Below are 20,719 nucleotides of genomic sequence, written 5' to 3'. Positions count from 1 at the left end.
AGCCAGAGGCAGAATCTCTAATTCACTCTGTGAATCTGGGCTGGCCTCCCAACTTGCACTGCTCAACAGGATGTGTCAAAGTGACAGTTTACAGCCCAGTTCTCAAGAGACCCTGAACACCTCAGTTCTAAGAACCCTGTTGTCACCATGTGAATAAGCCCAGACTAGCCTGCCAGAGGAGGTGAGACTACACGGCAGAGCAGAGGTAACCTAGAGGAGGCCAGGCCAGATCAGCCAATGGTCCTGCCAAGATCAGCAGAGCTGGCCACTTGAAGCTCTGCAGATGCTTGAGGGAGCCCAGCTGAGACTGGAAGAACCACCTTGCTGAGCACAGCCAGAACCACTGAACTGCAGGATTGCTAGCTACATAGAGCCAGCTCTTAGTCCCTGTGGGGGATTGGTTCCAGGACCCACAGCAGATACCAACGTCTTTGGATGCTCAGCCCCTTAAATAGAATGGCACAGCATTTACACAGAACCCACACAATCCTCTCCCATACTTTTTAACTTGTCTCTAGCTGACTTATAATACTAATCTAAATATTACATGTAAAGAGTTCTTTTAGTGTATTGTTTAGGAAATAATGACAAGGAAAAAGTCCATATAGTGCTGTACAGATGCAACAATTCTAGTCCTAACTAGACTTTTTTCTGCATATTTTTTACCCACAGTTGATGGAATCAGCATACGGAATCCATAGACATAGAGGGTGGACTGCAGTTTCATTTTGTGTTACTAAATTCTGAAATGTGTGTGTGTGTGTGTGTGTGTGTGTTTTTGAACCAAGGGGTGCTTACCTACTGTGCCACATTCCCAGCCTTTTTAAAAAGTTTTTTGAGACAGGGTGTCACTAAGTTGCTTAGGATCTAAATTGCTGAGGCTGGCCTTGAACTCTCAATCCTCCTGGCTCAGCCTCTGGAGTCAGAGGGATTACAGGGGTGCACCACCATGTCTGGCTTGAAATATTTTGTTTTGTTACATAGCATAAACTAATTAATAGAAACATTTTGGCAAGGGGATCAATGGCAGGATTTAAAAAAATAATCAATGGTAATAATTAACAATCTTTTCTGTTTGATCACACAGACATTAAAGTTAGAAGAATATCAAATCAAACAGAAATGAATTGCTTATTATCTGATCACCCGGGAATGCATCAGCAGGAGTTGAGAACGACAATGCCATCCTTCAATCTGCCCAGTACTTCTGTGTTGCCTCATGGACGGATTCGCTCCCTAGCCAAGGCCTCAGGTACCTCTACGTCATCTCATGGACGATGCGCCCCTAGCGGAAGATGCCACAGGTGCCCACTTACCAGAATCTTGGTGGTGTAGGCGCTGTTGATGGCGATGGCGTTGACCAGCAGCTCCATGGTCTTGGTGTTGATGGAGCTGGGATCCGGGATCTCCTTGTAGTGGACGTCACCGACGTAGGCCTGCACCACCGTCATGCGATTGGTGGTCAGAGTGCCTGTCTTGTCCGAGCAGATGGCCGTGGCGTTGCCCATGGTCTCACAGGCGTCCAGGTGGCGCACTAGGTTGTTGTCCTTCATCATTTTCTGGGAGAAAGGGCAGATAAAAGGGCGATGGTGAGGAGGGAAGATGGGGGAGATGGGGTGCCTGGGGGGGAGCCCTGGGTGATATGGAGTAACTGAGGCTGAGCCTCGGTTTCCCTTTACCCTCTGCACGTCAGAGATCTTGGTTATAAAGGCCTCTTACACCTGGACTTCTTTTGACTGTTATGGCCCTTTTCTTTCTCTTTTATCATTTGAACCATTTAAAAGATTACTTAATTTTTTTACCTCAAGATACAGAAGTAATCTACATCGTCTATAGAAAAAAAAGGTGGAAAAATATATGAAAAAATGCTCATCATCTCTAGCAATCAGAGAAATGCAAATTAAAACTACGCTAAGATACCATCTCACTCCAGTAAGAGTGGCAGCCATTACGAAGACAAACAACAACAAGTGCTGGCGAGGATGCAGGAGAAAAAGGCACACTCATACATTGCTGGTGGGACTGCAAATTGGTGCAGCCAATTTGGAAAGCAGTATGGAGATTCCTTGGAAATCTGGGAATGGAACCACCATTTGACCCAGCTATTCCTCTTCTTAGACTATACCCAAAGGACCTAAAAACAGCATACTACAGAGACACAGCCACATCAATGTTTATAGCAGCACAATTCACAATAGCTAAACTGTGGAGCCAACCTAGATGTCCTCCAGTGGATGAATGGATAAAAAAATGGGGCATTTATACACAACGGAACATTACTCATCAATAAAAAATAATAAGATCATGGCATTTGCAGGGAAGTGGATGGCATTAGAGAAGATTATGCTAAGTGAAGTTAGCCAATCCCCCCAAAACAAATGCTGAATGACTTCTCTGATATAAGGGAGGTGACTCAAAATGGGGTTGGGAAGGAGAGCATGGGAGGAAAATTACCCCTAGATAGGAAATAGGGATGGAAGGGAAAGGAAAAAGGGGAATAGCATGGATGGTGGAAGGAGACTCTCATCATTATATAAAATACAGATATGAAGATGTGAATTCGGTGCCAACATACCTTATATACAGAGACATGATAAATTGTGGTATAAAGGTGTATTAAGAATTGTAATGCAAAAAAGAAAAAAGTAAAAAGAAAAAATAAAAAAAATTAAGGTTGGGTCTCTCTTGATTACTTCAAATATTTTACTCTTAACTGAGCATAAATAATTATTCCTTATTTGGTTATGGATTTTTCTCAAATGTATCACCTTCTACTGGTGCCTGTTTTTCAGTGTCTTTTCAATTTTGCCAAAGGTAAATAAGTTTAGCATACACGTGTTTATAGATATAGGAAACCATTTGGAGAAATATCAAAATATGAGTGTCATTATCTCTCAGTGATAGAATTTTAGATTTTTATTGACTTCTTTTTATAAAATCCATAGATTTCATTTTTCTATAATGAGCACATAACTTGCACCATAAAAACTATGAATTCCTTTTAAATAAACATATACTAAAAGGAGAATGAAAAGTGAGCCATCAACTGCCACCTAGAACAGCTACATCTTATTATAAATTTAAAAAGAACAAATGTTGATGTATAACAAAATGAAACCCTACTATACATATTATTATTTTTACAGAGCCTCCCCTTTTCTGGCTCAATCCCTGCTTCTTCTAGGTTCTTAAACAAGTAATGAAAATAAAGTAATTTTCAAAGAACCACCATTTCTCATGCAGGTACCCTGACAAGTTGACCCCACCTGGGAAGGAAGGGCGAGCAAAGCCGCTAGAGGCTGAGTCAGATGGAGTTCTAGTCTGTGCCTAGAGATTTTTTTCCCCTCTTGATACCAGGGATTGAACCGAGGGTGCTTAACCACTAAGCCACGTCCCTGGACCTTTTTGTGTTTTATTTAGAGAAAGGGTCTCAATGAGTTGCTTAGGGCCTTGCTAAGTTGCTAAGGCTGACTTTGGAATTGCAATCCTCCTGCCTCGGCCTCCCAAGCCACTGGGATTACAGGCATGTGCCACCCTGCCAGGCTGGGCCTAGAGATTTCATTTCCTTTATTCTTGCTCCTCATTATAATTTTTTACATCAAGGGTAAATAAGAGTGCAATTTGAATAATTTTACCAGAGGTTTAAGTTAGATACTGATAGGATTATTGCTATTGAATTTTCCTGATTATAACCCGTGATAATAATGCCAATAAATATTATGCTGAATGGTTGACCAACATTTGGAATTTGCAATACACTTTACATTCTGCAACGAGCCTTTTGCATTTATTTTCTTTTCTGATGGTGTAAGAATCCCATGAACCCTGAGAAGATCTATTTTGGTAACTGAAGAAATCTAGACAAAGAGATTAGACCAGTGAGGTTGAAGGTTGGTGTTTCAACCCAGCTCGACTTAACCGCACAGCCTAGATCATTCCATGGAGCCTCAACCCATCTGCTCCCTGAAGAGGGTGGTCTACTAGGCTTGAGAATCCCTAAGTTGAGACTTTCCAATAGGGTAGCTCCAAAGTGTACATGGAAAAAGCACAGTGCATTTTGAAGACACTATGAAAAAAGAATAGGTAAAAGAAATCTCTTTATAATTTTTACATCAATCACATGTTGCACTGATAATAATTTGGATATATTGGGTTAAGTCAATTGCATTATTAAAGTCATCTTCACCTGTTCCTGTTTTACTTTTATGTGGCTACTTGGACATTTAATGTGGCTCACATCTGTTTCTCCCAGGCAGCACCAATGCAAGTGGTCACTGCTGGGCTCTTGATGGTGACTCCCAGATCCAGGCTCAGAGAGGAATCGTCTGCTTCTCCTGGGCTGGGCGCTCTAAGTTTATCAAGTGACTGCAGAAGTAACATGACCTAAGATGACCAAAGCTACCAGGTGCCAGATATACAAACTGCAGACAGCACAGGAGCCTAAGTTTGTCTAGACACACGGTTCCTCCAAACCGGGTCTGTGAAGTTTACAAGGAGATCCCCAGCTCGGTGGGGTGGCTGTGGAGCCCCTACTCATGGCTATGTAAATATTGCCCTCTCTCGTCCCCGGGCTCCCGAGGAGCATCTTCATGTGACCTGTTTGGGTTTTGGTTTGTGGGATGGAGTTTCTCTGAAAACCCTAAAACAGAGAGAACGATCAGGGCTGTATAGATTTCACAGAGCTGCCACTTCCTGGCACCAGCCTGGAGATCTCTTTTCTGGATGAAATTACACCGGAGAGCTCAGCCCAAATTCCAACTTGGAAACAGATGCTCACTGTGCCCTCCAAAAGCCCTGCCAATTTCTTGGAGTTGGGGGGCCTTATTTATAAACACGACCACACCTCTGCCCTTGTGGGCGACATCATGGCATCAGGACACTGGGTGAAAAGAATCCAGAGCCTTGCCCTCCAAGGTGGGGAAACCCCGGAGCAAAGGGAAGAAATGAGCAGGACGTGAGAGTCTTGGAGTGACCCACAGAAGGTCAGACTTGTGGTGTCTGGGACCCACGGATGACCACTGCCTGGGCTCCCAGACCCGAGCTGCCCCAGTGAACATCCACCGCGCAAGAGTCCTTCATTTAACTGCTTCTAAAACCTCTCAGTCTATATCCAAGGTGAAGAGGCTTCTGTTAAATTAGGCTTCCCTTGTTTTCAGCTTACCTCTCTCACACTTTTTAAATTGCGGCCTCTGAGGTTAGTTGTGTGAATACTATGGCTACGAGGGGCCTGTTACTGTGGCTGCCAGACCTCTGCCTATGTTCAATGGGAGGGGGATAGGTTTGGGCCTCAGAGCGATATCTGGATTTTATTTAATTTTTGCAGTACTAGGGATGGAACCCAGAGCCTCATGCATGTGAGGCAAGCACTCTGCTACTGAGCTACACTCCCAATCCTATTTTATTTTAGGGGATTGAGCTGATTGTCAAGACAGATCTGGAGAATTTATAGTAAGTGCAGAGTTTTGACTCCTCTTGAAAGATGTGTGAAGATCTGACCCCCGATCCTGCAATCCTACAAGGCGACATTTGGCTGGGCTAAATAGTGGAGACCCTTTTAGCTAGGGCTGGGCTCTTGGGTCTGTCCCCAGCTTCCTCAGGTGTCTGAGTTTTGGGGACAGCAGACATCCTCTCTGAGCCCCTGATGTGTCCATATGCTTCTTGGCTCATCTCCCAACCCCAGCACCAACCCTCGGGCCCCTCCCCAGGCTCCCGGTTGGGGATGTCAGCTGACTAGTCCTGCATTCCGAGCTCACCTTCACGGAGTAGGCCAGCGAGATGGTGACAGCCAGAGGGAGTCCCTCGGGCACAGCGACCACCAGCACCGTCACACCAATGATGAAGAACTTGACAAAGTACTGCACGTAGACCGGCGTGCACTCGGGCAGCCACGGCTTCTTGTTGACCACGAAGGTGTCCACGGTGAAGTAGAGCACCAGGATGATCACGGTGATGGCCGACATCACCAGGCCTGCAACACAGGGGGATACCTGCTCAGAAGGCTCCAGGCAGGGCCCAAGGGGCCCCGAGAAGTGAGGAATGGACTAAACACTTGGCTGAAAGGTCCCTGGGGTCTAGCAGAACTCAAAGCACTTCCTAGCTCTGCTCCTTCCTTGCTCTGTGACCTAGAGCAACTCCTTGGTCCTCTGTGAGCCTCAGTCTCTTCCTCTGTACCATGGGGATGAAGATTTCCTTCACATAAAGTGCCTAGCACAGTGCCCACCTGACACTTAGCAGGTGCTTCAGAAATGTGTGCCAAAACAGGGAGGTGAAGTTGAAATCACTTATTTCCTCATTTTTTTTAAAAAAAATCTTAGTTGCTGATAGACCTTTATTTATTTTTTAAAAATTTTTTAATCTTTATTTTTTAGTTTTCAGCGGACAAAACATCTTTGTTTGTATGTGGTGCTGAGGATCGAACCCGGGCCGCACGCATGCCAGGCGAGCGTGCTACCGCTTGAGCCACATCCCCAGCCCTAGACCTTTATTTTATTTTATTTTTTTAAAATTTTTTTTAGCTGTTAATGAACCTTTATTTTATTCCCTTATTTATATGTGGTGCTGAGACTCGAACCCAGTGCCTCACACATGCCAGGTCAGCGCTCTACTGCTGAGCCCCAGCCCCAGCCCCTTTCTTCACTTATTGATAAATAAATACCTTTTGAGCATTTATACCAGTCACATAGTAGTTCCTAGGCTACGAACTAGAGGCACAGCAGTTACAGCGTTCCTACCCTTGGGGACCTGATGTTCTAGAGGAACAGGCATACCACAAATAGATCACACAGTCCACAAGATCATTGAGATGCTGCAAAGAAAAACCAAGCTGATGTGACAGAAGGTGATGTGGCAGGGGAAGTTGTTTCAGCCAGGATAGCCAGGGAAGGCTTCCTGGAGGAGGTGACCTTTGGGCAGACACAGGAACAACAGGAAAAGGAAACTGAGGCTCAACAGGAGAAATGTCTTGTTCATGGCCATAGGAGATCCTGTAGCAGTAGGGATGCCGTTGGCAACCTCCCGAGATCCCCTGGGGTCTCTCTCACCAGTTCAGTGTGCCCATCTCCCACCTGTGGCAGGTGCCACAGAGACTGCTTACATCTGCAGCCTTTGCCAGAGGGAAGTGGCAGTGGGGGCGATGGGAGTCCCCTTGTCATGGGAGTGAACCAGCCCCCATCTGGGTTCTAGTGAACCCACCCACCAACCAGTGGCTGATGTGGGGGGTCTCAAAGCCCAGGCCCTGCTGCAAGGTGGACGGGCCCCCTGTCATGTGACTCATGGTCCTGTGGAATCAAGTGGAGACTAGGAATGTTCCAGAAATCTCAGTGGCATCTGGCTTCCTCCCCTTACTGCAGGCTCCACATGAGAAAATCTCGGGTAAATCCCTCACCACCCATCTCGGATCTGCTTGCAGGAAATTCAGCCCAAGAGGTAGGCTGTGAAAGGTCAGGGAGGGAGGGGAGGGAGGACTCTGAGGGCCATGGGGCTGTTGTCTTCTTAGTCTCCTCCCCTAACCAATGCCACCTTCCCATGGAGCCTTGTGCCTGTGACAGCGATGGTGGGGACAGAGGAAATCCCTGGGCCCGTCATTCCCCACCCCCACCTCCAGCTGCGGGGCCTCAGAGCCGGGCTCTATCCCTGACAGTCACAGGGGCGGGAAGCCAAGCTCCCAGCAGCCCGGAGCTGTCACCAGGCCCCCGAGTTTAAATATAGACAGCCGGGCCTATAATTTTCCTCCCTCCCCCTGCTGTGGTGTCTATAATTAGAGCCAGGGAGACAGCCACGGAGGAGAGCAGCCAGGTGGGGAAGCCTTGGCACTGGCTGTATCCTTAGCCAGGAGGGGCAGCGAAGGCTGTGTTGCTTCTCGGGCCAGGGGGCTGTCACCAGCCACCACGTGCAGCCACTACCTCAGTTGGGAAGCCCCGCTTGTTTGGCTGGAGCGCAGATAATGGGCTTCTCCCCGGGCTCCTGGCATACCCTCGGCCTCTTTAATCTTTCCTCTGCACTGCAGCTGGTGTGGTTCATTATAAAGCCCCAATCCGTCCCTGCCCAGCCCTACTCAAATCTCTTCCATGGCTCCCACTGTCCTCAGGATAAAAATCTGAGCTGCCTAGATCTCCAGGCTCTGCAGAATCGGATCCCTCTTGAGTCACTGCATGTGCCAAGGGCTAAGTCCTCTGTATACATAATTCCCTTTAATCCTCAGAGCAACCTGTCAAGTGGGGATGACCTGTAACCCCATTTTACAGGTGAGAAGACGGAGGCTCAGAGCAAGCTGATGATACTTGGCCCAGTTCTCACAGCCACGGATGGACTGCAATGTAGGCCGTCTGCCCCGATCCAGGGTTTTACCCTCCTTGTTCTGCCTCACTAAGTGCTGAGTGTTTACCGCATACAGGACTCAGATTGATGGCTATGGCAGGAAAGGCTGGGCTTCCAGGACCATCTCTTTCTTATTTATTTTTTGGTACAGGGAATTGAACCTGGGAGTGTTAATCCCTGAGCCACATCCCGAGTCCTTTTTATTTAGTTTAAGATCGGTTCTCACCAAGCTGCTTAGGGCCTTGCTAAGTTGCTGAGGCTGGCTTTGAACTTATGGTCCTCCTGCCTCAGCTTCCTGAGCCCTGGGATTTACAGGGTGTGTGCCCCACCCCCCCGCACCCACCTGGCAGGACCCTCTTTTTCAGGGTGACCGAGGCCAGCCTGGGGTCTCACTGGTGGCTTCAGTCCCTCAGCCCCCACCGCTGCACACTCACCCGCCTTGCCAATCTGCACTGCCAGTTTGGTGAGCTTGCCCTGCAGCACAGACTTCTCCTTCTTGTGCATGTTGGCCTTCTTCTTGTCGTCTGCGTCGCCACCCTCGGCACTCTTGAGGGGCTGCATCTCCATGGCGGCTGCCCCGTCCTGCTGTTTGGCTGGAGGAGGCAGAGCACGCACATGCGCACACACACACACACAGACACACAGATGCGCACGCAGGTCAGCCTTCAGGGTGGGGATGCTGGCACCCACCCTGCCTGCCCAGTGGAGGGGCTGGCTGCCCCGACTGGGCCCCCACATGGTGGGCACAGGAGCCCAGATGGAGTCTTGGGCTGCCAGGGGTCTCACTGCCTCAGAGAACACGCTCTACCCTGGGCTGCCAGCAGGAGTGGACTGGGGTCCCCTTGGGGCCTGAACCAACCCACACACCCTACTCAAAATGGACCCTTGGTCTTTCCCATAGTCAGATAGGAAAGAAAGTCTTGGGCTTTCCCAGCATGCCCCTGGGGCATGCTACTAAGATATTGAGGATCCAGCAGACAGGAGGGTCAAAAATGAAAAATGAGAAAGACGTTTAAAAGGTAAAAGAGGGTGAACCTCTGTGCACAGGTACCTAGTCCCCAGTCAGTATGGCCTCTTCAGCATGGGACTGAATGGAGGACCTGTGGCCCTTTTTTGACAGAGATTGGGCCAGCCCTTAACCTACCCCATCCTTCGACCTGTAAGGATCTCAAAGAACCAGTTTTGAGTCTGCAGCGGAATGGGCCGGGAGCCCAAAGGCTGGGAAGATGCTGGCCCAGGAGTGTCCTCTCTTCTCCCCAGGGACACCTGGCACCATGAGTATCACAGCTACATCCCCAGGGACACCAGGCCTCGTAACTAGCCTCCACCTCTGGTGCAATCTGGTGTGGGTGGGGAGGGGCCCGCGCGGACCACAGAGGCTGGGACAGAGGTTTACCTTTGCTCTGGCTGGAGTCCACATTGCCATCTTGCATTTTACCTACACGACAAAGAATTTTAACAGACAACAGAGAACAGACGGCACATGTCGGTCATCACAGAGACGTAACAGGCCTTGGACATTCATGTCACAGATGGAGGAAGGACTGAGCGGTTCAGGTGCTGCGTAGGCCCGCAGACCCAGGGCAAGCTGGCTGCCAGGCCGGCCACAGGGGGCTGTCACACATCTGAGTGACTCTGGATTCTCTAGGGGACTCAGGAGAGAGGGTTTCTGTTGCAATCACCTTGGCCCTGAGTGTTTTATAGATTCAAGGACCATATTTGAGAGTCAAGGGGACAGAGTCTGCTGGCAGGAAGCAGGAGAACTCCAGACCCCCCTCCAGTGAGGCTTTTATAACTTTTTGACAGCTGTATTTTGTGGGCTGGGAGGGGGCAAAGGGGAATGTTCAGCTACAACCTTTTTGTTTCCTTGTGAAGGGAAACATGTAAACACAATGGAGAAAGAGACAGAAAAAGAGGGAGGGAGGGAGAGAGGGAGGGGGAGAGAGGGAGGGAGGGAGAGAGGGAGGGGGAGAGAGGGAGGGAGGGACAGAGGGAGAAAGAGAGAAGGGGGGATTGATTCTAGAATAAGCAGAGTCTGGATGATGTACGTAGTTCTGTGTCCCTTTGTATCTGGCTCCAGGGGACAGTTCTACTTTTTCCTCATCTTTCTGAAGGGCTAAGAAGCTATTGCATAGATGACAACCAGCCCAATGTTCCTGACAATGACCAGGGCAAACAGTGAGCAAGAAGTCCCCAGCATTGGTCTTTGAGGGGCCCTGAACATGTCGGGGGGCTTCATGAAGCATCCTCATTCCCGAGGGGAAAGCTACGACCCCTGGTTAAGGGGACTTTATTCTGCAGCTCCGGCCACGGTAGGCAGGACAAGTAGAGTCAGTGGGTTCCCTTGGGCAGCCCCTTCCATGCCAGGGCCTGCTGCCTAGCACAGGGGAAAGGGTGACTATGGGGATCCCCGCCCACTAAACAGGGCAGCCCTGGCCCAAGTGGGTGGCACTGGTGGCTGCTGTGTCTCACCTGGAACAGCTGCCTCTCTCCTGTACCCTCTGGTCCCTTGGCCTGTGCCGCTCATCTGGATTTATTCCTCTGGGCCTTGCTACTAAGGGAGGGGTCTGAGGGGGCCAGCATCTGCTGCCACGCCCACCAGGAATCAGGCTCGGGTGGCCTCCATGATTTCATGTGATCCTGTCCATGGCCTCCCCATGAAGGGTACTCTTGAAACAAACCCATTTGCAGATGAGAAACTGAGGCTCAGAGGGGGAGATGGCCCACTGACGTCTCTGCAGGACAGTGGACAGCTGGCTCCAAAATGTGTGCGTGTCTCCACTCTGCTGTCTCATTTCCTGAAGCCCCTCTGAGCCCAAGGAAGGGCATCGGGGTGGTGCTGCTGGGACAGAGTTCCTGAGGGTCCCTGGTTTGGCACCAACTAGCTGTGTGACTTCACATCTCCCAGCCTTGGCTTCCACCTTTATCCCAAGAGTCACCTCCCATAGTGTTCAAAAGTCACCTTCAGCTGGGAACAGCGGCATATGCCTGTAATCTCAGTGACTCAGGAGGCCGAGGCAAGTTCGAGGTTAGCCTAGGCAACTAAGAGTGACCCTAAGAAACTTAGTGAAACTCTACCTCAAAATAAAAAATAAAAAGGGTAGGGGATGTGGCTCAGTGGTAAAGTGCCTCTGGGTTCAATCCCCGGTACTTAAAAAAAAAAAAATTCACTCTCTCAATAACCACTTGCATGGTTCAGCCTTCTGCCATTTAAAAGGTCTTTTGCAAGGGTCATCTCTTGTCAGTCCCTGCAAGGTGGGGTGGGAGGGACTGTCAACAATCTCATGTTACAGATGAGGAAACCGAGGCCAAAGGATGTCCAGAGGCAGCCTGCATTTACGGGTAACCTCAGCATCACCTTGAAACCACATGATTAGCTTGTTAGCATTTCTGCACCCAATTTTTAGGTGACACACAGGAGGGAACTGGCTTCCCTGGTCCCTGCTCGTCACGTTCTGTTCCAGTGTCCATGCTGGGCTGTTCTCACCAGCCCTCAGAGCAAGGCTGGGGTTTAAAGAGAAAGGCCCCCATTGGTCTATTGTTAAAGTCTTCCTACTGGATTTATAAAACAACAACCAGAGAGAAGACTTTTCAGAGCAAACAGGAATGAACAACAATTATTTTTATTTCTTAAAATAATTTTACTAACTAGGCTAAGGGGCACCAGAGGACTCAGCTTCAATAGTCTCTTTTAGAAGGCTCGAAGGGGCCTTTATTTGAATTGCATATTATCAGATGCCTAGCCGGTGTGCGTGCCCATTAGACCCAGCTAGCAATTTCCTCTTTTATTGCCACAGTGATCACATGGCTAGAAAAATAATTGCCAATGCATATGTTGGAGGGAGGGAGTACATTGTAGGAGTGCTTTGGTGCAGATGGCCTGGTTTCTCAGAAACAAGGGACTTATTGGGGACTCTTCTTGCCTGCCTGGCTCTGCACTGTGATGGGACAGCCAGCTCTGGTCCTATGAGGGACCAGGAGGGTGGGCTGTATTTCAGGGGATGTGGCAGGATCTGAGAGCGGGGCTGGGAGGGGTCTCGGAGGCCCTTCTCTTCCAGATGTGGCTGTTTCTGAGTCCATTCTCTTTGAACATCAGGAGGGATAGAGGTGAGAGGAGCACAGATTTGGAGGAGACAGACCACCAGCTAGGAGATCTGGAAAATGCCACTTCTCTGTGCCACCCTCTCCTCCTCTGTGAAATGGGTCCATATCAACTAAGGTGATGTTCATGGGATGCACCTGCAAAGTGCTGCATAAATGTTAGGAGTTAATGGTTATACGTTATGACTCCTGCTTCTAATAATCTAAGTGGTGTATTAAATAGCCATATGTGAACAAGCATAAAAAATTAAGCAATTAAGGAAATCACACCTCCAGGATGCACGGAACACATCTATCTTTGAGATGTGGAGCTTGGGGGAGTAGAGTTGGGGGATGCTGGCACCCCAACTTTTTCTACAACATCTAAGTCATCATCAAGATTTGGCTCAGAGGAAGGGGATAAAATTACAGTTAATTCTCTCACTTATCAAGGCTCATAAACTTTCATGGTGCTCTTTCCTAGAGCATGAAAGGTTTGTTAAAATTCAGATTCTCATTGTGTTGGTCTGGAGGTGGGGCCTGAGATTCTGCATTTCTAACAAGCTCGAAAGCGATGCCCAGACTTTGGGTCCTCCTGGCATACAGCAGTTTCCCAAAGTGTATTTATGGGGCATACCCATTCCTCAAGATTCAGCCAGGAAGGGTCCTCCTGTCAAGTCAGCTTGGGCACCCTTTATGAGTCTACAGCTCTCTGCTACCCATCAGCAAGTTCAAGGTTTGAGCAGTTCTGCAAGTGAGGAAGAAATCAATTCAGACCAGGAGTTCTCAAACATCTTTGACCACAGGATCCTTCTCTTAGGGGAAAGACCTCTCCTTGTAAGGTTCACTCCATCAAGAGATCCTGGTTCAGGAGGAGCACACACTTTGGAGCCAGCCTGGTCTGGGTTCTGGGTTGAGATCCCAGTTCTGCTACTTTCTTGCCCTGTGTTCTTGGGTGCACGTCTTGGATCTCCTTGAACCTCAGTCTCCTCATATTTAAATTAGAGATAATAAAACCTGTGTCATGGGGATTAAATAAGATGGAAATCCTGCAACAGCACCTGCATATAACAGATAATTAAGAAATGAAAGTTCCTTATTTCTCCTACAATTTTTTCCCTCTGGATGCGGGGGGTTTGGGGCTGCAAATTGGGAGTGAACTTGACACCCCCCTCCTTTTTTTTTCTGGAGCTGGTTGGCATAGATGGGGTCTGCTGCTCATTACCTGGGGGAAGTGGGTACCAATGCCTGATGCCTTCTTGCCCCAGCTGTGGGTTTGCCCATCTCTGTTCTGTCACCTCTCAGCCAGCCCTCCCTGACGTGTGACACCTCCCACATCCCAAGCTGTTCTTCTTTCTCCTCCTGGGCCTGAAATAGACCTGCACCCAGATTAGCATTCTGCTTGCGGAAGCGCCTTGTCTAGCCCCTGACATCTTCTAGGAGCTTCCATAGTTGGTCACTTTGCAGACAGGTAGCTTGACAGAGGTCTGGGGCAGAGGCTGGGGGCGGTGACAAGTCTCCATGCTTTGCAGGAGCAGTGAGGAGTGAATGAAACAGAGGATGAGAGAACTGTGGCCCAGGGCCTGGTGTGCAGGGACACCAGAGAAAAAAGACATTTCTGTTTCTTCCTTGGCTTATCTGGAGTCATGTTTTCATGGCTTTGCCATAATGGCACTCAGCAATCCCGGAACAGCCTGGTTGATAATCATGTTACCTAACTTTGGGGCCGGGGCAGTATCTGAGTCAACAGAAGCCTCATCTGTCCTGAAGAGAACTAAATCTTCTGGAGGCTTGGAGGCAAGTGCATGAAATTCCTCCCAGGCTGTGCGTAAGGAGGGACAGATGCAGCCCCCAGCTACACGGGGTAACCCCGCCCTCACCCATCACCCCAGGGGGCAGTAAGAATGCAGAGTCCCACAAATGCCCCAGCACAGGCAACAGCAAGAAACACCAGTCCACATCGGAGGGACAGAACTAGGCCCGAGCCCAAGCAAACCCCCTGCCCGTTAGCTCCGTGAAAGAGAAGAGGAAGAAAACTCCACCGGGCTCAGCCATGCTCTGGGGTGGGGCCGAGGAGCTGAACCCTGGCTTGGGTCCTCCTGCCTCCAGGGAATTTTAGTGGAGGCTGGGAGTCTTCACGGGGGACCCAGATGCCGGCTTCAGCTCAGGTCCAGGCCCCAGGCCATCTTCCCAAAGCCAGGGCAGAAATGCACTTAGTCGGAGGGCCACGCCAGGTGGGACACTGCTTCTTGGGGGCCAAATCTGAAGCCAAAGTCATGTCCCACACTTTGGGCTCCCCTGGGGGCAGTTCAGGGCCCCAACAGGAGCCAGCACCTTTGGGTAGCTACAAGCAGGTGTGGAGATGGTTTCCGGCTGTGGCTCTGCTCTTAAGCGCCTGCCCCATGTGAGAGGGTGACTGTCCCAGTGCGAGATCCCATGCACATCCGAGATCTGTGCAGTCCAGAAGAGGGAGAGAAAGCCCAGAGTTGGGAGCGGAAGAGAGAGAGGCCCGTCCAACCCAGACCGAGACTGACCATTGCCATCGGAGACGTACCATTGACTAGGCTGGCCCTCGCACTATCTGCAGCGTTTGAAGCTGCCACACCGTCTGCCGCTGCAGGGGGAGGGGTGGGAGGGATGGAAAATGCAGTGTGTCACAATGGAGAAAAGCAACAAAGATAAAGACATGAACCCACTGGCGGGAAAACCATGTGACTCTACAACAACAACAACAACAAGTCTCCATTGGAAATCAAGAAACTCAAATTTGGGGGTGGAGGTGAAATGTTCCCAGGGAGATGCCACAGGGGTGGGGTGGGGGGGACTCAGACAATGGAGGGTCTTGAAATAAAACATGGAGGATGAGCAGGGTGGTCAGGAGGATGGCATTCTTCCGTGGTGAGGTCTCAACAATGTTGGCCCAATGGGTCAGGTAGGCCCCATGTTGGATGAAGGGGTCTGGCTTCCCATCAGGACCAGGAGGCCCTATGACCAGGAGTCAGCTCAAGCTGTTCAGGGAGGGGTACAGTGTGTGCACCAGCCATGCAGAAGGGCTATCTGCTAAGATGGCCATCACTGTGTCCTGGTGGAACAGCAGCAGTGGTGGTGACAGCTGTTAGGATCTTGCCTTCTCTCAGGGCACTTGCCATCACTAGCTCTTCCTTCCCTAATCTGCATACTAAAGATCGCCCTGGTAACCCCCTGATGAGATAGCCTTCTGTTTAAAAGGTAGCATCAAGCACGTCTCAGTTTGTACACAAGCAAAGGTGTTAGTGAAGTTTTCTTAATTTAGCAATTAAGAATGATTTGAGATGGACAACATTCACATCCGTTGCTCTTTCTTGGGGGACTGGGGTTCTGTGGGGAGGAGGAGAATGAGACCCTGTAGGGTGAGAGATGCTGGTGGGTGAGGCAGACATGTTGTGTGGTGGGGGATGGGAAGCCAGGTGGACTCTGGGGTGTGAGTGGGGGTGTCGGGGTCTTGTGTGCTGTGAGGTGTCATATGCTGGTGTGCAGGGCTGCGGTGAATGGGCAGAATGGGGTGGTATCATATGGTACAGTGAAGTCCCGTAAGGCAAGAGGTGGAGTGAGGTGCTGGTGTGTCCTGCTGGTCTGGCATCCCATGAGGGCACAGAGGGGCATCTGTAATAGGGCCACCTCCCACTGGGTGCTGGTGTTCTAGTGTCAGGCCCTGGTGACCAAAAGCTGCAGCTATTTCTAAAAGCCCCATCTACTCTAAGGGGTGTCTTACTGTACCTGGTAGCTGAAGGCCATCCCCCTTCTTCACACCTGTGTGATGATTTTTGAGACATGTTAATGATGGAGAAGCACACATAGCCTCATCTGCACACACGCACACACACACACACACACACACACATATACACACACACACACACCCAGGTCATTCTGAAATGGGAAATTGCAACTGGCAGGCTCTAAGCTGTCTCCAGTTGAGACAATGGGATGGGGGGATGGGATGGGAGCGGCTGAGTTACTCATGATGGCCTGAGATGCTGGCCCATCTCCTAGGTTTCTTGTGCCACGTCCCCTCTGCATCCCACCTCTTCTCCCTCCATGAAGCTGGATCTTTCAATATTTTGTCTCACTGGGGCATGCTCAGAGAGGGACCCTGACTACACTCCAGGGCCACTGAGACCTGCCTTCCCTATAGCTTTTCATAAACACAGGTCTGGCTTGTGGGAGCTTCTGGGCATCCTTGTCCCTGAGTTGAGCCCAGTGAGGCCAAGGAGGTTCATACAGGCCACAGCATTCTGCCCAACTCCCTATACCTCGTGCCAGGCCTGGCCACCCTGGCCACAGATTCTCCCTTGGTCTATGGACACTGTCTTGATGCCCCCTGGATGTTCCTTCCAAGATTCTCTCCTCCATTTCAACCTTGGCACCCCTTTGCTCTCTCCAGCCTCTTGATTTCCCAGACCACAGCTCAGATCCAGTGTTCCTGCTCGTGGGGGTCGGTGCAGAGTCACAATCTCATCATCTTAGGGGACCCACTGAAAATGGGTATTGCCCTCAGGAACAAGTAGACTTCAATCCTGACCCAGGCTCTGTGCCTGGGTGGCCCCTGAGAGCTGGAGATAGCAGAGTTGCCCTCGAAACCCAGGCAGGGACCATCTGCCCCCTTATCTCTCTTCTTCCCAGGCTCCAGAAGTTCTGGGTGTTGGGGATCCTCCCCTGGAGCTTAGGGAAGAAGATAAAAGACTGAGGATGTGAAAGGGGGGCTGACTCTGAGACTGAGTATGGGTGTCAGGTAAGGAGCAGGGTGTGCTGGGGCCCAGAAGCCCAGATCTCTGGATTTGGGCCTGGCCTGACAGGATTGGGGTTTCTCACAAGAGCATCCCTTATCTGTCCTGAGAAGCATTTCCTCCCAGGCCACACCCACTGCACTGCTGGGAGTCAAATGAGTTCTTATTTTCAAGGGGAAGGAAGGATCAGAACTGGGACAAGGTGGCAGCTTGAGGGGGAATCAGAGAGGTGGCCTAGAGCAGTATATTTACAGCCATGTGTTTGGCCATCTTTCCCAGAATATCTACTGCCCACGTATGGGACAAGTCTATGTTGGGTAGCTTTTCAGCTCTGCCTAGTGGAGTTGACAATGGTGGCAGGAATAAATGTCAGTGGGAATTTCTACTCAATATCAAGGTGATGAGACCTATTCATGCTGGCTGTTTCTGCTGCTTGAAACAGAAGACTCAACCTCATGCTCGGCATCCCTGGCCTGGCCCCAAGGGGAAGGAGGGGCCTCTGTGACATGACTGGACAAAACAGAGACTGGGACAAGACCCTAGAGATGAAACGGACAGAGCCCACCTGGCCCCAGCAGGGCCTTGAGGATGGAGGCGACTGTTGGTACAGGGCGTGGACACAGAAGGCACTTGTTAACTATTTTGCTGACTAACAAATAAACAAAAACAACAAAAAATGTGGCCTTAAAAGCTCCTCTCCTGGTCTGCAAGGGGGGTTATGCTTACCTTTTTTGTCTTTCTTCTCTTCCTCTTCACCACCAGCCCCCAGCAAGGTAAAGATGATGCCAGTCTGAGAGTTCACACCTACAGCAGTCACCACCATTCTTCCTGAGCCCTCCATCACATGGGTACCTAGAGAAAAGAGCAAAAGCCAAGTTATCATTACATCCTCCAAACTCCCTCCCCAGAGGAGTAGAAGGAATGGTCAGCTCCCAGCTCTTTTGCTACAAAAAATTGTAGGGTGCCACCTATGGTTAAAGTTCACACTGTATGTGTGTGTGATGAGTTTCTTAAGATGATTTCACCTCAGGACAGTGCCAGGATGGGCCTGGGGCCGAAGACTGCTGTCCTTCAGTTCTCAGGCCCTCCCAATCATCTCCAGGCTCACCACCTATTACCCTGTTCTGGAAGGTCATTTTCTTCCTCTGTCTCCTTCTCCCTCTTCCTTTTCCACAGTAACAGCCCAAGCTGGGGGGTAGTCCCTCTTTTCCTTATCAATAGTATGTGGAGCCAAACCACATCCTGCTTAATTCTGCAAGTAGTAAAGAGGAGCCAACTGAGGACTGAACACTGCTCAAAATGAGATCTATCTTCCCTCCTTATTTGTGGTTCAGAGGTTTGTGAGTTTGGATGAGAAAAATATTATGCCTTTGTTTTCATAAACCTCTGCCATTTACCATTTCTTCCAACCATGAATACAGAAATGCTATTGGTGCACCATCACACACATTACAAAATTCTCAGATTTTTTTTTGTATCATTTTTACAGCTTTGCAGATTTTGTGGCTAGTTTTCTCTATTTTTCAACTATTGTGGTTATTAAGCATCCTGATGGATCTTGTTGTTCAGTGTGTTAATCAGGAAGCACATACATTTTTATACCACTTATTTTTATACTTCTTTATTTCAACATATGGTTTTCCTTGAAATCAAGTATTTTTTTTTCTTTTATTTTCTCTTTTTGGTACCATGGATTGAACTCAGTGGCACTCGGCCACTGAGCCACATCCCCATCCCTATTTGGTATTTTATTCAGAGTCAGAGTCTAACTGAGTTGCTTAGCATCTTGCTTTTGCTGAGGCTGGCTTTGAACTTGTGATCCTCCTATCTCAGCCTCCTGAGCCACTGGGATTACAGGCATGTGCCGCCTCACCCTGCAAAGCTTTATTCTAAGAAGAGGTGGCACTTAACAATGCCACACTTCCCCAGGGGTTCATGCTGCAAGAAAGATTAAGGTCCCCCTTCCCAGAGTTTCAGATTTCTCAAACTAGAATTCTTTCAATGATCTGGAGGGGCAGTTGTAAGAGATGAAGTGGCTATTTTTTTTTTTTACTGGTGCATTATGATTACACATAATAGTGGGATTCATTTTGAATTCTTTATAGATGTACATAACATAATTTGATAAATCAATTTCATTCCCATCATGACCTTCCCTCCTCCCTCCCCACCTCTGATTCCCCACTCTACTTTCTTGGTCTCTCTCCTATTTTTTTTTCCCCAAATGCTGGGGATAGAACTCAGTGCCTTGCACATGCCAGGCAAATGCTCTACCACTGAGCTACATCCCCAGCCCCCTCTCCTCTATTTTCATAAGGTCCCTTTTTACACTTTGTTCTCTCTAGCTTCTACATATGAGAAAACATGTGACCCTTGACATATGGAATCTGACTTATTTTGCTTAACATATAATCTCCAGTTCCATATTTTTTCCTGTAAATGACATATTCATTCTTCTTTATGGCTGAATAAAATTCATGGTGTATATATACCACATTTTCTTTACCTGTTCATCTGTTGGTGGAACCTGGGATGGTTACGTAACTTGGCTATTGTGAATTGTGCTGCCATAAACATGGGTTTGCATGTATTGTTATAGCAAACTGATGCTCCGTATACACAATGGAGTTTTATTCAGCCTTCAAAAGGAAGGAAATTATGATATACTTTGAGGACATTGTGCTACATGAAATCAACCAGTCATAAACGGACTATAAATACCATGTGGTCCCACTCATGTAAGGTCCCTGAGAGTAGTCAAATTCATAGAAACAGACAGTAGGATGGGGGTTAGCAGGGGTTGGGGAAGAGGAACAGGAGAGTTTTAGTTTGGGAAGACGAAAAGTTCCAGAGATAGACAGTGGTGGTGGCTGCACGAGTGTGAATGTGTTTAATGCCACTGAGTTGGATGGCTGGGCCCAGCCTGGGAAGCTGACAGAATCTACATAAATGAAGTCTTGCTCTCCAGACACCCATTTTTCCTCCAATTTTAATTTTTATCATTCTGGGTAGAAAACTTTCTACAGTGCATCTTGCCCTTCCTTTTTAAATGCAGAAGTAAGAACCCTGTTCCTGCCTGATGTCGTGTCTCAGGCCGTCCTTATGCTGTGCCCACAGTAAGTACCATACGGAGGGGAATCCCAGATGTTGCCCAGGGGAGGCCTTGGGACCTCTATACTGAGGCTCCACCCTCCAGGACTTGCTTCTGGAACTCAATTCTGCTTTTTAAACACTGGGTGCTCCTTCTCCATGTTTTCTGGGTGCAACCTGTCTCTAACACCCTTTCTGTTGATTTCTGATTTGCTTGGGATTTGAAACCCAGGTCAGCAAATTCATTAGAATCTTCCTAAAACAGCAGTCCATGGGTTCTGAGCCAGGACCCAAAGCATGTTCCTTATGCGAGAAATCCACTCCCTCTTTTCAAGGGGTTCACCTGCCTCATTCCTTTCCTGCCAGGATTTGTGTAATATCTTGTGTGTGTGTGTGTGTGTGTGTGTGTGTGTGTGTGTGTGTGTACATCTGTGCACTTGCATGCCTGTGCATGTGTGAATGTGTGC

At 49.0% G+C, this 20,719-nt stretch overlaps 1 protein-coding gene across 13 annotated transcripts in view; it reads right to left on the bottom strand.

Moving 5' to 3' along the window:
- Atp2b2 (ATPase plasma membrane Ca2+ transporting 2) overlaps positions 1-20,719 on the bottom strand; it is a 342,527-nt gene that overhangs the window by 41,949 nt on the left and 279,859 nt on the right. For 7 of the 13 annotated variants that reach the window (XM_078033478.1, XM_078033488.1, XM_078033484.1 and 4 more), the window contains 7 exons: positions 17,889-18,014; positions 16,153-16,185; positions 14,951-15,010; positions 9,713-9,754; positions 8,751-8,909; positions 5,754-5,968; positions 1,317-1,559 (listed from right to left, as the gene is read on the bottom strand). In XM_078033478.1, the coding sequence (XP_077889604.1) occupies positions 1,317-1,559; positions 5,754-5,968; positions 8,751-8,909; positions 9,713-9,754; positions 14,951-15,010; positions 16,153-16,185; positions 17,889-18,014 (878 nt within the window). The remainder of the gene's footprint in view (positions 1-1,316; positions 1,560-5,753; positions 5,969-8,750; positions 8,910-9,712; positions 9,755-14,950; positions 15,011-16,152; positions 16,186-17,888; positions 18,015-20,719) is intronic. The other 6 variants (XM_078033487.1, XM_078033482.1, XM_078033489.1 and 3 more) reach the window with 4 other exon arrangements.

Source organism: Ictidomys tridecemlineatus, chromosome 16 (genome assembly GCF_052094955.1).
Source record: "Ictidomys tridecemlineatus isolate mIctTri1 chromosome 16, mIctTri1.hap1, whole genome shotgun sequence".
NCBI lineage: Eukaryota > Metazoa > Chordata > Mammalia > Rodentia > Sciuridae > Ictidomys > Ictidomys tridecemlineatus.
The sequence above is the reverse complement of the archived record's forward strand: the minus strand, read 5'-3'. Positions and strand labels throughout refer to the sequence as shown.